The 16,763-nt window shown below is 34.8% G+C and overlaps 1 protein-coding gene across 4 annotated transcripts in view; it reads right to left on the bottom strand.

The window, feature by feature from the left end:
- Positions 1-16,763, bottom strand: part of MYO9A (myosin IXA) — a 272,449-nt gene that overhangs the window by 130,694 nt on the left and 124,992 nt on the right. For all 4 annotated transcript variants that reach the window (XM_016201287.2, XM_016201296.2, XM_016201314.2 and 1 more), the window contains 3 exons: positions 16,367-16,488; positions 10,951-11,092; positions 4,408-4,603 (listed from right to left, as the gene is read on the bottom strand). In XM_016201287.2, coding sequence (XP_016056773.2) covers positions 4,408-4,603; positions 10,951-11,092; positions 16,367-16,488 — 460 coding nt within the window. The remainder of the gene's footprint in view (positions 1-4,407; positions 4,604-10,950; positions 11,093-16,366; positions 16,489-16,763) is intronic.

Here is a 16,763-nt window from a genome sequence, read left to right as displayed (position 1 = left end):
GGTTAGTTTTTGCCCCAACTATTATCTACTGCATCAGGCAGATGCAATGTTCAATAATTGCTTCTGATTGTTTTTGGACTACACCCTTAGAAGGCTATATTCACACTGGGTAAACACAAATCAGGTTAAAGACATAAAGATAGTCTTGCAAGTGGGGTCTTCCAAGGAAGACACAATAGAATAGACTAAACAATGAAAATTCTCTGGAAATGGGGCTCTGAAGGAGCTCCAACACCCTTCTACTCTCCCTCGTGGTTGCCACACTGCTGCTTTTCATTGTGCTCCAGGCTGCTGGTTTCCAAGACTACAGCGGAGCTGGGGAGGAACTAGTACAAATTAAAACACTACAAAGTCCGCCATCTTTACCAATATATAGCCTTTTTTCTTGAACAAACACTTTCAAAATTACTGCAACCCTTTAATGAATTTCCTGATTCTGACACTTTCTGCAAGTGTTCTTATTGATTTTATGGAAGAAAGAATTTTCAGAGGTCCTTTCTCCATCATTCACTGACATCAAAATAAAACCTTTACTCTTTAACCAACACACTATAGTGCCTGATTAATAATGGTCTGATTAATGATGGTCAAGGTTTTGTTTGTTAACATCCATTTTACTGTCTTCAGTATTGAGTAGAATTGTAAACAGAGTCTTGCATAGAGATCCTAGACCCCTGGTGATATCTAAATCAGTTTTAGTACCTGGTCATTTCTGGAAATAGATGGTGACTGAAACCCTTCTCCCACTTGTAGAAACAAATGGGCACACACTGGTGTCACTCAATCCATTGAGTGGGGTAGGGAAGAAGAATGGGTTAAGTGGGAACCATTACAGCTCTCTATCTACAGACACTATATGAGTGACTTCAGCTTCTCTCCCTGTAGATAAAGAAACTGAAATGACACTTTGAACTCTCTTGTTCTTGCCTTTGATCCCAATGCCAGAGTTGAATTCCCCATCTCAGTCTAGTCTTTTTAGAGTGGTTAAAATTCTTCTTTGGCTACAATATTTAGGGTAACTCCAAAAGAACCAAATAAAGAACTACTATACTCACTTCTACATACTGTATAATTCAGGATCAAGTTATGATCTATCCTGTACACTCTAATTCAGGCTCTTTCTTATTCAGGAGGAGTAAATCAGAGGCAAGGTGGATGATATCACTGGAATATCTGTTCTCCAGTACCTCACTGCTGACCAGACAAATCATTACCATTTCTCATTCTACCTCCCAGCAGGGCCAACAAGAGGCTTCACTTAGACTGCCTACTTATATGACACCATTAAGAATATTGTGTGGTTTCCTGATCACCATAACACACATTCCACAATTGTAACAAATTTATTCTTTAAAAAAATAAACTGACTTTATTTTTATTTAAGGGCCTTAAAACGACACCATGTCCTTTAATTTGAAAGTCTATTAAAAAATAACTTAAGCTCTGGCTGGGTAGCTCATTTGGTTAGAGAATCATCCTGATACACCAAGGTTGCGGGTTCGATCCCTGGTCGGAGCAAATTCGGGAATCCAATGAACACATAAATAAGTGGAATAACAAACTGATGTTTCTCTCTCTTCCTTCTGCTCTCTCTAAAATCAGTCAATAAATTAAAATAGATTAGTCAATAAATAAAAATAGATCTAAAAAGTAGATTTTAATTTGATATTCCCATCTGGCTTCATGAAGAAAAAAAAATGTCAGGGAATTTCTTAACAAAATCCAGGATTTTTGGATCACTGTAAGGATATTTGTTGACAATTAGCTAAGAGTCCACTGAAATTATAAAGATAGCTCAAAAGAAGTGATATTGTACTTGTGCAGTCTACATCTTCTTCCTTCACTAGAAGTATGATCTTTGATCTCTTATTCTCATTCAAGATCTGAACTTAGCTACCTTCTGCCTTCCATATATTCTGCTTCTCCATAAATAATCTCCAATTCCTGTTTTACTTTGGTATGTTTGCATACTATTTACAGTCATTATAAATGTTCTGAATCTACTACTTAATCCATTTTCGGTTATTCTGTTAGTTTTTATTTTGCAACACTGTAATTTCTAACTTTATGGTATCCTTTTACCCCAAACCCACCAGAAAATGATAGGTGGTAAGTGGTGTGGAGAGAGCAAAAATGCTAAATGCTGGCACTGACCCTAATATACTGTAACACAATTATTCTCAGTAACATATCTGCTCAGTCATTTGCTCAAAATGCAAACAACCTATAGTTTTTCTTTTCCTTCAGAAGAAGTACAATTTAAAAACTTTCTCCAGGGTGTTGGTAATATTCTTTTTCTTAACCTAGGTGGTAGTTACAGGAGTGTTTTTGCTATTAATTCACTGAGCTATAAATTTTTGTTTTGTGCATTTTTTTGTGTACATGTTATATCCTAGAGTAAAGAGTTTTCAAAGAGAGTTTATTACATAAAACCTCTAAATGGGCCAGGAAAGCCCGGCCGGTCATGGCTCAGCAGTTGAGCATTGACTTAGGATCCAGGAGATCGAGGTTCGTTTCCCAGTCAGGGCACATGCCTGGGTTGTGGCTCTGTCCCCAGTGAGGGGCGTGCAGGAGACAGCCCATCAATGACTCTCATCATTGATGTTTCTCTCTCACTCTCTCCCTATCCCTTCCTCTCTTGAGATCAATAAAGACATGTTTTTCAAAAAGTTAATATAAAATAAAAAATAAATAGGCCAGGAAAAAAAACTAGATTAAAAACAAGAAGAATCCAGAAATTAGGAAAGTGGAGATAATACAGGTTCAATTTGTTGATCATTAGTAACATTGAATGTCTTTGTATAACTTATTATTATACACATACAACCAGCTTCCACAAATAATATTTTAAATGCTAAAGGAGCATACAACATAAATAATTTTTATAGAAAAGAATATATTTAATAGTAAATACATGAAAAGTTTCTTCACTTAGTTACATCTTAGCAGGATACTTAATCAATTTCAAAATTTTCAAAACTGATGTCCATCATAAAAAATAAAAACATATCTTAAAAGAAAAATACTTTTCCTTAAAACTTTTTGTAAAGATATCTTCTTAGAAATAACTTTGCAAAAGGCAAAGCAAGTTTAAGATACTCCTTTTACTTTTAAAAAGAAACACAAAAAATTATAACTCTCCCTTATCTACAAAGGTCAGCTTGTACACATTAAAATCTGAAAAAATGAAAATGAAAATTCAATTAGTTTTTGTCTCTCATTTTAGAAATAAAAATCTCCCAAATACAGTTATTCATTTGAAATACATCAAAGCTGAATTTGAAGTTTCACTGGTAGTGTGCATGCCAAAAAGCCATATAAGTCTCAGAGTCCTAAAGACACAAGTGTACCCAGAACTATTCTACTGAAGCAACTCTGGCCAGAAAATATATTTCAAACAACTACATGTATATTAGAAAATGCTCACTATGCACTATCCAAGGCTAGAACTACAGCAAGCAGCACTGTGACTGCAGTAGGTAACAAGTGCTTATGAAGATGCCCTCCCACAGAACGTGAAACAGGATACTTTATGATTTAAGGGAGAGGCACACAGAAAAAGTAACCTGCTTTAACTATTTCTAAATGTGAAAGTAAAATCCAATAAGCTGAGTTAAGCGTGAGGAAAAAAAATTAATACTTCATAGCCCTGGCTGGGTAGCTTAGTTGATTAGAGCATCGTCCCAATACAATAAGGATGCGGGTTTGATCCCAGGTCAGGGCACATACAAGAATCAATCAATGAATGCATAAGTAAGTGGAATAACAAATCAATGTCTCTCTCTCTTCCTTCCCTAAGATCAGTCAATTAAAAAAAAAACTTCATAAACCAATACTGCACATGTATTATCTGACTTTACCCTCACAATTTTTAAAGCAGCATTAACACTCCAAGAAATACTGGAAATAGTTGGGAAGTCAGTCAAGAGAAGAGATGACACTTGGTTAATTACTGAAGTCAGGTTATCTCCACTATACTACACTACCTCCATCCTAATTTTTCTGTCTCCTGATTTATGTTTCCACATTAAATTGTTTCATTTCTAGTAAAAACTATCGCATAAGAAGCAGAGAAATGTATCAATATCAAATTCTATATAAATAATAATTACCTTTAAAAATCATAGCAATGTCTTACTGAGTGCCTACTAAATACCATGTGCTTTACACTCATTATTCCGAAATATCAGTATTTATTAATAAAAAGTACCAACCCATATATACACACATACATCATATATCTATTTAATTCAATCATGTAGCGTTCACTAGAAAAAATTACATCTGAAACATGATGCTAGGTTATGGTAAGAAAACAGAACAGAATAAAATTATTATGTCTCTACTTCTTAGAGAAGTACAAAATTTTAAGATGCATCATGGTAGAATACTAATACTACTGCTTACCAGTTTTTCTCTGAATGTGTCTCTTCCCAGCTTCCCTGAAAGCAACCATGGCTCTGAAAAAAGCTCGGAGAACTGCCCATCGGAAAACAGCTACAGGATCAATTCCAATCATCCCAGATATAAATGCATTTTTGCTACTTCTCAGAAGAGCTACAATGTCAGGGCGCATATGATCTGTATTTTTTTCCCGGAAATCCTACATGAAAAAAGTACCAGTGTTATTTTTGAAAAAGTTATTAAACCAAGAAGATAATGGGTGACATGTTTGAACAGTGGTTGAATAAGGACAACAGAAGTAATTTCTGTTCTAGGTAACTAACTGGACCAGAAATCTTCTATAAAGTCCTCGCAATCTTAAAACTATTAGGTTCTATACTACATTTGAATTAGAGAGTATATTCCACAATTTTATTGCACTTGATAAACAGTGGTCAGGGAGAGCCTCTCTGTAGGGGTATCATATAAAATAACAAGAAAGCTGAATAACATAAAGGAAACAGACATAAGAAGGTCACGAACAGCATTCCAAGCAAAGGGAACATCTATGATCTATAGGTGGTGATGATTTGAAAAAGTTATGAGAAAAGCATTAAGAGCAAGAGCTGGAGCGTTCTAGGCAAGGGTAAGTGCAGTGGAAGATTACACAAATAAATAGGCTATGTAGACTATTTAAACCTGAGTTAGGAATCTAGATTTTATTCAAGTGTAAAGGAAAATCACTGGGAGGGTGGTGACATGAGCTAAATGGTGTTTTCTAAACACCATTGGTTGCTGTGGGGGGAATGAATTGTGCAAATAGAAAAAGGGAGACCAGCTATTGCAATATTCCAGGTGAGCTGACAGTGGCTGGGACTACATTGGTAGAATGAATAGAAAGGGAAAATAGTGATCATATTTATGGTATGTTATGGAGGTAAGGAAAAAGGACTTTTTGGTGGATTAGGGCATGGTGAGAGAATGAGGGAATTAGGTTAACCACCATATTTGGAGTTTGAGTAACTAGGTGAATGGAGGTGCCATATACTGATATGGAGAAGAATAGAGAAAAAAGAAGGTGTGGAGATAAGAAATAAGGATTAAGAGATCAGTTCTGTCCAAGTTAAGTATAAAATGGAAGGATATTATAATAGCAAGTAACATTTATTAGTAGGTACTATATGTGTTGACAATCTTCTAAGCATTTTACATGTGTTGTCCTATTTAAGCTCATTTTGTTCTCCTAACTTCTTGAGGTAAACATTATTCCTGTTTTATAGATGAGGAAACTGAGTCACAGAGAGGTTAACTATTTCGGTCCCTATCACACACTAAGTGGAAGAAGCAAGGTTCAAACACAACCACTCATAACCACGATACTATGTCTGCATACAGACATCAAGTAGGCAGATGGATATGTGTCTAACCTTAGAGTCCTATAGAGATTTCAGAAAATACATTTGGATGTCATCAGCATATAGATTTTTTAAAGGTAATTAAGATTACTTAAGGACTGTAAATAAGTAGTAAAAACCCCTGCCAAAGCATGGATGGAGGTTGGAGGGGACAGAACACAAGAAAATGGGTTAAAATATTCCACGGAAAGATAGGGAAGGCAAAAAGCTTACTGGAAGAAGGTCCCAGACTGATATGTACAGTCTAGGCATTTGCTATAACCAAACCCAGATGAAAGGACTGAAACTTGATGAGTAAATCACTATAAGTTTGTGCAGCTTTACAAAATAGCTCCAACTCAGAATTCTATGAGGAACATGCCTAGTATGATGTCATCTACCCTCATGTCCAGAAGGCAGTGGAGCTGATCCTATTACCTTCAGGGCTTTCCTTTCCTAATCCTTCTCTGTTCACCTGAAAACAGGGAAAAGGGGCAAACAAGCAGAAGTCTTGGTCCTTGGCTTGTCCCTAAATACCCTTTGAGTAAAAGCAAAGGGTGGGACAAAAGGAGGTTTACAGTTTTGAGTACACGAAACACAGTTTATTCTTGTATTATTATTTCTTATTTTCTATACAAACAACTGTAACCTACTTTTGCCCTAACCTGTATATATAATAAAAGTTAGTAAAACTAAGTAAGAATTTTCAAATCCAAATCACCGCCACTGCCATCATCATCATCATTAGCTAATACCTACCCAGGGCAGACAAGATGTGAGGCACTAAGTTAAGCACTATACATAACCTACTCAATTCTATCAATTACCCAATACACTAGAATCAAGTATAAGCCACAATTCATTGATAAGTAAACACAGAGGTACAGAAGCTCGCCAAAGGTCAAACATAATAAGTACCAGTGCAAGAAATGAAACATCAATTCTTGACCATCTCATCCTATAACTACACTGTACAACCTAAAATTCTAGAATTATTTTCCATGATGAGACTGTCAAATACTGCTAGACACCTTCATTTTCCAAATGTAATGGTCTTGTCTCTCTGTCTACATAGGTCTAGATTTCTAAGTACACTTCATAAAATAATCATATTCTTCTTGAAGCTCTCTCTTGGTTTCTGTAACACCACATTTTGTGATTTACTACTTACTTTGTGTGCTGTCCCTCTCAATCTCCACTGCTGGTTTCATATTAGAAATTCTTAGAGTCTGATCTTATGTACTCTTTTCATTCAATCATCTTACATCAGGTGAACTCAAATATAATGATGGCTTTAAGCACCATCTATATGATAAGGCCCAAATCTGTATTTCCAGCTCAGATCTTTTTTGTTCAGTCTGAGATCCATTTACACATCTTAAAGGTATTTCAAAATTGAAAGAATGAATTTTCCAGTAAAACAAGGTGGGCCTGGAATTTCCTTTGTTGGAAAGTTTTAAACTACTGGTTCAACTTATTTAACAGACACGGGATTTTCAGTTTTCCTGTATTTTCTGGTGTCAGTTTTAGTAATATGCATTTCTCATGGAATTTTCCATTTTATCTATGTTGTCAAATTTGTTGGTAAAATATGTTCATATTCTTTTAATATCTGTAAGGTATGTAGTTAAGTCTCCTTTCCCATTTCTGATATCTATAATTTGTGAATCTTTTTTTCAATAATTAGTTATTTTCTATTCCTTTTACTTGTATTATTTTCTATTATCTTCTCAAGTAACTGACTTTTGGCTCTGTCAGTTTCTCTACTGCATGTCTGCACTCTATTGCACTGATCTCTGTTCTTTATTTTTCCTTCTTCTAACTTTGGGGTGTTTAATTTACTGAGCTTTTTTTTTAAATAATTTTTATTTTATTTTTCAATTACAGTTAACATACAATATTATATTCGTTTCAGGTATACAAAATAGTGATTAAATATTAATATAACTTATGCAGTGATCACCACAATAAGTCTAGTATCTATCTAACACTATACATAGTTACTACTGTACTTTACAATCTGTGACTGTTTTTATAACTAGCAATTTGCACATCTCAATTCCTTCACAATTTCCCCCCATGCCCCCTAATGCCTCTCCCATTTAGCAACCATCAAAATGCTCTCTGTATCTATGAATCTGTTTCTATTCTGCTTGTGTGTTTATTTTGTTTTTTAGATCCTACATATATGTGAAATCATCTGACATTTGTCTTTCTCTGTCTGACTTATTTCATTCAGCACAATGAATGGTCCATCCATTCATTGGACCTCTTGGTCCATCCATGTTGTTGCAGATTGCAAGAGTTCATTCTTTTTTATGGCTGAGTCATCTATTCCACTATATATATATACATACAAACACACACACATATATATACACCACTTCTTCTTTATACATTTGTATATTGATGGGCACTTAGACTGTTTCCATATCTTGGCTATTGTAAATAATGCTGAAATAAACAGGAACGCATGGCTTTTCGAATTAGTGTTTTTGTTTTTTTTAGGATAAATACCCAGGTGAAACTGCTGGTTCTCTGCTGTTCTTTTCCTAGTTTCTTGAGATGGAAGCTTAGATAATTACTTTTCAATCACTCTCTCTGATATACACATTTAAAGTTATAAATCCTTGTTTTAAATGCACCCTATAAATTTTGATATGTTGTATTTTCATTAATGTTCAATTTAAAATATTTCATTGTGATTTCTTTTTTGACTCATAGGTTATACAGAAGAATTTTACTTAATTTCTAAACACCCAATAACTGTCTAGTTATCCTTATGATATACCAATTAGGTCAGCTGTTTGAGAATGCTGTTTAATTTTTATTTTTGATTTTGTGCCTATTTATTTTGATACTAAAATATTGTGTCTTAAAATCTACAACTATGATGAAAGACTTGTCTAGTTCTACTTTTGCTCTTCTTTTGGTTTATATATATTGAAATGAAGTCATTAGGTAATATAACTTTTGATGATTATGTCTTCTATTGAATTGGCACTTTTGTTGGTTATCAAATGTGCCACTTTATATCTAATAATACTTCTTGCCTTAAAGTCTATTTTGTCTAATAATAATGTAAATATACGACCTCTTTAAGTTGAGGTTTGCATGATAAATCTTTTTCCCATCCTTTCACTTTCAACTTATGTGATAACATGGATGAATAATCACAGGCACAAATGTATAAACTGTATGCTTCCATTTATCTGAAATTTAATAACAAATAAAACTAAGGACAAAAAGTTAGGATGGTGATTGCCTCTGGGAGAGGGAGAATGAGCAGGGAAGGGACATGAAAGAAATCCGTACACTTTAGATTTATACACTATGTACCTCACTATGATTTTATAGCTCAAGCTTTTTTATTTGTTTTAAACTGCATTTAAAAATGTTTTTTAAATTGAGTTTTAACTGACATATAACACTGTATAAGGTGTACAACATGTTGATTTGATACACTTATGTTGCAATATGATTATCACCATAGTAGTGTTAACATCTCCATCAAGTCATATAACTATCATTTCTTTTTTGTGATGAGAACATTTAAGATCTAGTCTCATTTAAAAAAAAAAAAAAAAAAGGATCTAGTCTCTTAAGAACTTTGAACACTAAGTTATAATCACAATGCTGTGTATTAAATCTCCAGAATTTATCTATCTTCTAACTGCAAGTTTGAGTCCAACATCTCAACTCCCCTGCCCTCTAGCTCCGCCCCAGTAACCACCATTCTGCTCTGTTATTCTTAATGTTTGTCTAAAATCTATTCCTTCCTGTCTTTTCCATCTGAAAAATTAGCACCTCAAATTCACCCATCAGCAATAGCCAGAAGTCACTTACTTACCTAGAATCCCTGAATAAGGTTTACTGATTACATCTCTGAAATATATTCATAATCATCTAGATTTCCTCCAACTCTACTGCCACCCCTGTGGTTCAGTTTATCTTAACATTTCACCTCAACAGTTTTAAAAAGTTACTTATTTAACCTCCCAGCTTCCATTCCCATCCTCTGCTGTTCTTTCTCCTCACAGAAATCAAAGCAATGTTTTAAAAACCCAAATCACATCCTTAACTTTAAAATCTTTTTATGGCTCTCCATAATAATTTCAACAAAACCCAAATTCATTTACTTCGTCTAAAAGCCCTAAAAATTAACTTGCATTCCATTCTCTGAATTCATTTTATGCCACTAGATCCAGTGTTCACTATAATACAGTAACACTGGTCTGTTTTCAGTTATTTTTCATATTAGGTTCTTTTCTATCTCGTGATTCATCATTTACATTTACTTCAGGTCATCTCTCAAAATCTGAGTTTCTCATGGATCTACAAATTCAAAATCCAATATTTCACTAGTTTCTCTCATAGAACCCATTCATTAAGAGCACATAGCCCCATTTATCTATATTATACACAAACACACATACAAATATATATGTATGTAAATATGTATGTTTATGTATATACAGAGCCAGGAACATATTTATCTGTCTATTTTATCATTGGATCATTCCAAATACCAAGCACATGGTATGATGCATGCTGTGTGTTTAATAAACACTTCGTGAATAAGTGATCTTAATTCTGACTCTCACCTCAAGACCCAAGAGAAAACATTGCTCCACTAGTCTCCATATTGTCATTGCCTTGCCTGGGAAATTGTCTTAAATGGCAGGCTTAAACATCAAGTGATTGAAAGGTAATAGCTCACTAATTACAAACAGGAAATGAACAAAATTATGAATATTTCCTCCCACAGGCGTTAAAGAGTTTTTAAAAATTCACTAGGAGTGCAAGCTCACAAATACCTAATGGTACATAAAGACATGAACCCTCTGTCAGGCCTCATGGATGTAGAGAACAGAAAGATTCCACAAACTCCGCAGATCAACTAGTGCATTTAAGACATACTAACGCTATCTACTCTTTCAGATCTAAAAAGGCTATTAGATGGACTGACATCAGGTTTACCTATAGAAAGAAATCAACAGAAACATCACCTAAGACAGTAATAAGGTAGAATCTGAATTTCAGTAGTATCCTTATAATAATGTCTCTAATTGTTACTGATGAAGAGCTTCCACATCTACAAAGAAAGTATTGTGGTATAGACTTAAGAATGCATCTCTACCCTAAAGGCATATGCAATATGAAATTTACTGACCTTTACCCCATATTTTACTTTCCCGGCATAATGCTTTATGGTGAAAGCAGGCTCCATCACAGCTGGAAATTCAATGTAAGAATTCTCTTCATGTTGATGCTTAAATTTGTCTAGCAATGTTTGATTTGTAGCCTGTGGAAAGCTGAATTAAAAACAAAAGCAAAAACACTAAAGAAAGATGCTGCAGTGAACACAATCTTTTTTAAGATAAATACATTATAATTACATTGCCATCTAACACATTTAGCAAATTACAAAGAGTTTTCACTTATATTATCAAATCTGATTTTCATAACAAGCTAAAAAATGAGTGCAACAAGAAACGGTATTCCTATTTTACAGATGAGAGGTCAAAAGTTGTGATTTGCCCAAACTCATACTTTGAAAGAAGCAGAACTGAGAAACTAACTCAGGTTTTTAGGTATTTAGCTTATGTTGCATTGTGCTGTACTACTATAAAACTCATGTGATGATAAAACTAAATCATATATTGTTTGGAGCCAAGAACTTCCAAAAAGGAAATGACGTCTCAGTTTGGATAGGTCCTTTAAATCCACAGTCATTTTTGTTTTCTTATTCCTTCATGTATAAATTAAGTAGTAATTTTTCTTATCCATACCAGTTACTATATATTTTTATATTATATCTATTATTTCAAATATATCAATGGGGTTGTACTCACTAATAAGCATTTCATATCTAAGAATCATTCAAATAATATTTATTATGAAGTAATTACATAACAGCAAATACAGAAATATAAAAGTTCAGATGAGAAAAAAAAATCGCTAGTCATTGGGAGTAATGGAAAGGTTAACATGGGTATGGGAGGCAAGTACGATCTAGATGTTAATGGTTGGGTATGAGTTAAAAACAGGAAATACCATTGATATAGGAAGGAGAAAACAAGAGAATAGTTTCATTTAACAACAGCTGAAATAATGAGAACTAATGTGACATGAGGTTGCAAAGATGTTGAATATAAAATCTAATGTGTAAAAACAATTCCAAAATTACAACAAAAATGGTTAATTATGTAGTATGTATTGGAATCAGAAAGGAAAATAGCCTTTGGTGTCAGTCCTAGTCATACTATAGGTTACCATTTGTCGGTGAACTTGGGCAAGCTAGGCAGTAACCTTCTTTAAGAATTGGCTTCCTAATCCATAAAATGAGTACAATGAGGTATCACAGTGCTAGTAGAATGAAATAACACTAGTAAAACACTAGCCGGCATCCTATAGGGATGACATAAATGTTACCTACTTTATGTTGCCAACATTGCCATTTTCCTAGTTACCTAGGCCTCCTTTCACATTCAAATGCTATCACTTCTTCAAAACATCTCCACCCTAGCTCTTCCTTTCCATTTCAGAACTCTAAAGTCATTCTATAATGGATTACACTCTTACAATTTCAGAGTACAGCAACAGCCTCAATAATAGGTCCAGTGATTCTAATCTTGTTTCTAGTCACCAAATCAAGATTCAAAAATTTTTCTACAATAGTGCTTTAATCATGTGCCTCCCCTACTCAGGAAAATGTATGGATCACCAAGGCACATAGACAGAATCCAAGCTCCTAAACCTAAACCAACCCAACCTCTGCAAACTTATACCTCACTACTCCACAACAGAATGCTTCTCTTCAGGAAAGTTTTATTTACCTTCTAATCCTCTGAGTAATCAAAATGCTTGTGATTTACTTTTCTCCTACTTTTAAATGGAAAGAAATATTCAAAGAAAGGAGGACAAACATGAGCACTGTTTTTATTCCAAACAAGGAAAGATGGAAAGCTCTCCACATGTCCCACATTCAACGAATATTTGTGGATACGTACTACATTATCAAGCAAAAGAGCTTGGAAGAGAAGCACATCAGACATTATCTTTCATCCCAAAGCTCTTCATCTAGCGTTCGCCCAAATTCTTATCTGCAAAGGCAGTCTCAGTGTTTCTATGCATCTGGAACTTTCAAAAATACCAATGCCTGGACCCTGTGGTTCTATAGAATTGAAGCTAGGTGGTGCCACATCAGTATTTCCTACAAACGTCCCAGGTAATTCTTTTTTTTTTTTTTAATTTATTTTTTTAAATATATCTTTATTGATTTCAGAGAGAAGAAAGGAGATGGAGAGAGAGAGACGGAAACATCAATGATGGGAGTCATTGATTGGCTGCAGCCCGCAACCTGGGCATGTGCCCTGACCGGGAATCGAACCCCGATCGCCTGGATCCTAGGTCGACGCTCAACCGCTGAGCCATGCCCGGCCGGGCCCAGGTAATTCTTAAGAGCAGGCAAGACTGACAACACACTGGTCCTAAATGAATGCTCTAATCTTAACTTCAGTTTGTTAAAATGCTGATTCTGATTCAAGAACCCTAGAGGTGAAAGTCTGAGATTCTGCATTTCCAACAAGCAAATCACGCTTTTAGTACTATAGGAAAGACTGATAACACTTCTAGCATCCTACTCCTACCTAAATTTGCTTACACCATTCCTCCTCTCCAAATTCCACACCACATAAATCCTTTATAATCTAGTTTTTAAAACTTGCCCAAGGTCAAATAGCCAGTAGATAGCAAGACAAAATTAAACAAGACTTCTGACTTCAAACCCATGTACCTAAAGCACTACAAACACATTGAATGAAGAAGAAACAACACTAAAGATATATTTCATGTAATATATTTCCTATGTAACAAAATGTTTTTAGAGGAAAAATACTCAGTCTAAATGATTCCCAAAATGGCTTTTCCTACATGTGACTAATTTACTTTCAACCCCTCCTTAAAGATACATGGCAGAGGGAAAATATTTCATGCCTTTGCATCTTCTGGGATAATAAGCATAGAGACATAGGTAATAATAACAGGACTGACTCATAAATTGAGGTTTGTTAAAAATTTTTATGGAGGACTGAATATAGAAACATAATTAAAGGGACGACTATCAAGAGGTTATTCAGTCGTCTACTACTTACAATACCCTGACAGATGATGCAGAATAATCACTATAACGGGTAATTTTATTACTTTATGAAGCAGCGGCTAATCAGCCTAATGATTAGAAAGTTCTTCCTTATACTAAGTCAAAATCTGTCTCCCGTAATTTCTGGCCATGGCTTAATACCACAAGCTTTTGGGTAACAGCAAAGAGGTGACAATCTCTTCATTGGGCAATATTTATATTTATGTGAGGTAGTAACTGTCCAGGGAAATATAGTCTTTGTATAAAAGATGTGCACTCAATAAAAATTTGCTTAGAGAATGACAGGACAGACAAGACCCCTTTGCTCCACAATTATATATCCACTATCTCAAATGCTATTCATAACCACCTTAAGATGTATAGCAGATGCCCTGGCTGGTGTGGCTCAGCTGATCGAGCGTTGTTCTGTGCACTATAAGATCGCAGGTTCAATTTCTGGTCAGGTCACATGCCCAGGTTGGGGTGCATACAGGAAGGCAACCGACTGATGTTTCTCTCTCACATTGATGTTTCTCTCTCCCCATCCTTTCTAAAAAATAAAAAAAAAATCAATAAAATTTTTAAAAAACATATTTTTAAAAAATATATATATAGCAGATAACATTATCATTTATCATTTCCTTTCTACATATCAAAAAACTGAGGACCAAAAATATTAAGAGATTTGACAAGGGTAGTTAAAAAAGATGGGATACAACCTTGAAATTCCAACTCTACAGCCTAAATATTATCAGGAAGCAATAGAGGACAATACAAGCTTATTAGTCAAAAATACCAGGAGGGTTTAAATCTTATGTCCACCATTTACTACCTATATGATCTGTTTCTCGAACTGCTTAAAGTTTTTTGTTCTTTTTATTACCATAAAAAAATGCTTATCATTTCTATATCAACCACAATGGTTCTAACACTGAGTATCAAAACTATCTATGACCCTGGCCATTGTGGCTTAGTTAATTGGAGCATCAAAATTCCCAGTCAGGGCACATACCCAGGCAAGGGGGAGTGTGTAGGAGAGGCAATCAAATGATGTTTCTCTCTCACTTCAATGTTTCTCTCCCCCTCTCCCTAAAATCAATAAAAACATATCCTCGGGTGAGGATTAAAAAACTACCTATGAAGCTTGCCAAAATAAAATACACCAGAGGTAAAGGTATATAGCACAGTTAAGAAGCACTATCTTATAATTTTATGAGATAATATATGTTTAAGGGCATACAGGCAAAATAAGAAACTTTTACACAACTGTGGCTATTAAATTACAATATTTTGTGTTAATTACATTTTAAGCCATTTACATTGATGTCTATTTTATAATAGACTACTAATAGAGTGGGTAGCTGTAACTGTCTGCAGTACCTTTTCCCATATATTTTTCATTCTGAGGTGTTTATTCTGTATTTCTATACAGCCATTCTGTGTGTTTATGGCTTATCAATAGGGTGATGTATAACTTACCATACAAACCAGGTATTCTGAGGGTAAAAGTAGGTACCTTTAATAACAAACTAGACAACAGTCATAAACTTTAGATTGTCCCACACAAACATGATGTATGAACATCCTATCTATAGTAAATCCCCAATATTTTATATCCTAATTTAATGGGATAATATTAAGGTAGGTATCAGGTGATTTAATTCAATTTCCAAATATTTTACTAAAAAGTCATAGAAAACCCACACACTCTCCATCACTTCTGTTTCTCCAATTCGAAATCTGCTATCTCTTAGCATAATTTAACTATAAATAATACTTTATAGAGCACTGAGAACACCCCTGAGGATGCCATGTGAAGCTTTATCTCTGAAGCTTAGAGATAAGTTTAGTATACTGAACAGTATTAACAAGGGATGGTAAATATTTGGCATAGCATATGTTGCCACTTACTACCTGCACACTTGTGGCAGCACCACTAATCTATCATGATGTTTTCGGTTAAACATGAAAAGAGCAAACATATCTCACATATAAAACTCAATTCAAGTGGTTGAGCATCAACCTATGAACCAGGAGGTCATGGTTCGATTCTGGTCAGAATACACGCCATGCCCAGACTACAGGCTTGATACGCAGTAGGGGGCTGCAGGAGGCAGCCAATGTATGTTTCTCTCTCATCATTGATGTGTCTACCTCTCTTTCCCTCTCCCTTCCTCTCTCTAAAGTCAATTAAAAACTTAATTAATCTGCCAACAAATTTAACATCAATGAAACTCTGTAGCAATATGGAAAAACATATTTATATGAGTTCTATATCAGTGAAGTCCATCCAATTTTCCTAGACACACACACACACACACACACACACAAAATTCATACAAGGAAAAACTTTGACTCTTTACTTGATAATGTAAGAAGAAAGCTTCGGACTTAGGCATGAAAAGCTCAAATGGCCTACGACAAAACTGAAAAGAACCATACTTACTTGCTTTCTTCATCTAAAAGATGGAGCAGTCCTGTTGGTTTCTTGCTAATAAGATTTATGCAACAGGTATTATCAATATAATCTATATTGTGCCAGCTGATACCTTCAGCTCTATATTCCTCCTAGGAAATAACAAATTGACAATTAATTCATCTTACAGAAAATAATAGGTATGATAATAAGGACTGAAAAACTTTTAACAGGCTTAAAAAAGAATAGTCTAAAGTTTTCTCTTTTAACCACTTAAGACACATGAAGAGCCCGGCCAGGCGTGGCTCAGCGGTTGAGAGTCAACCTGGGATCCAGGCGATCGGGGTTCGATTCCTGGTCAGGGCACATGCCCAGGTTGTGGGCTCGATCAATGATGTTTCTGTCTCTCTCTCTCCCTCTCCTTCCC

This window comes from Miniopterus natalensis, chromosome 1, assembly GCF_054644295.1.
Source record: "Miniopterus natalensis isolate mMinNat1 chromosome 1, mMinNat1.hap1, whole genome shotgun sequence".
Lineage (NCBI taxonomy): Eukaryota > Metazoa > Chordata > Mammalia > Chiroptera > Miniopteridae > Miniopterus > Miniopterus natalensis.
The sequence above is the reverse complement of the archived record's forward strand: the minus strand, read 5'-3'. Positions and strand labels throughout refer to the sequence as shown.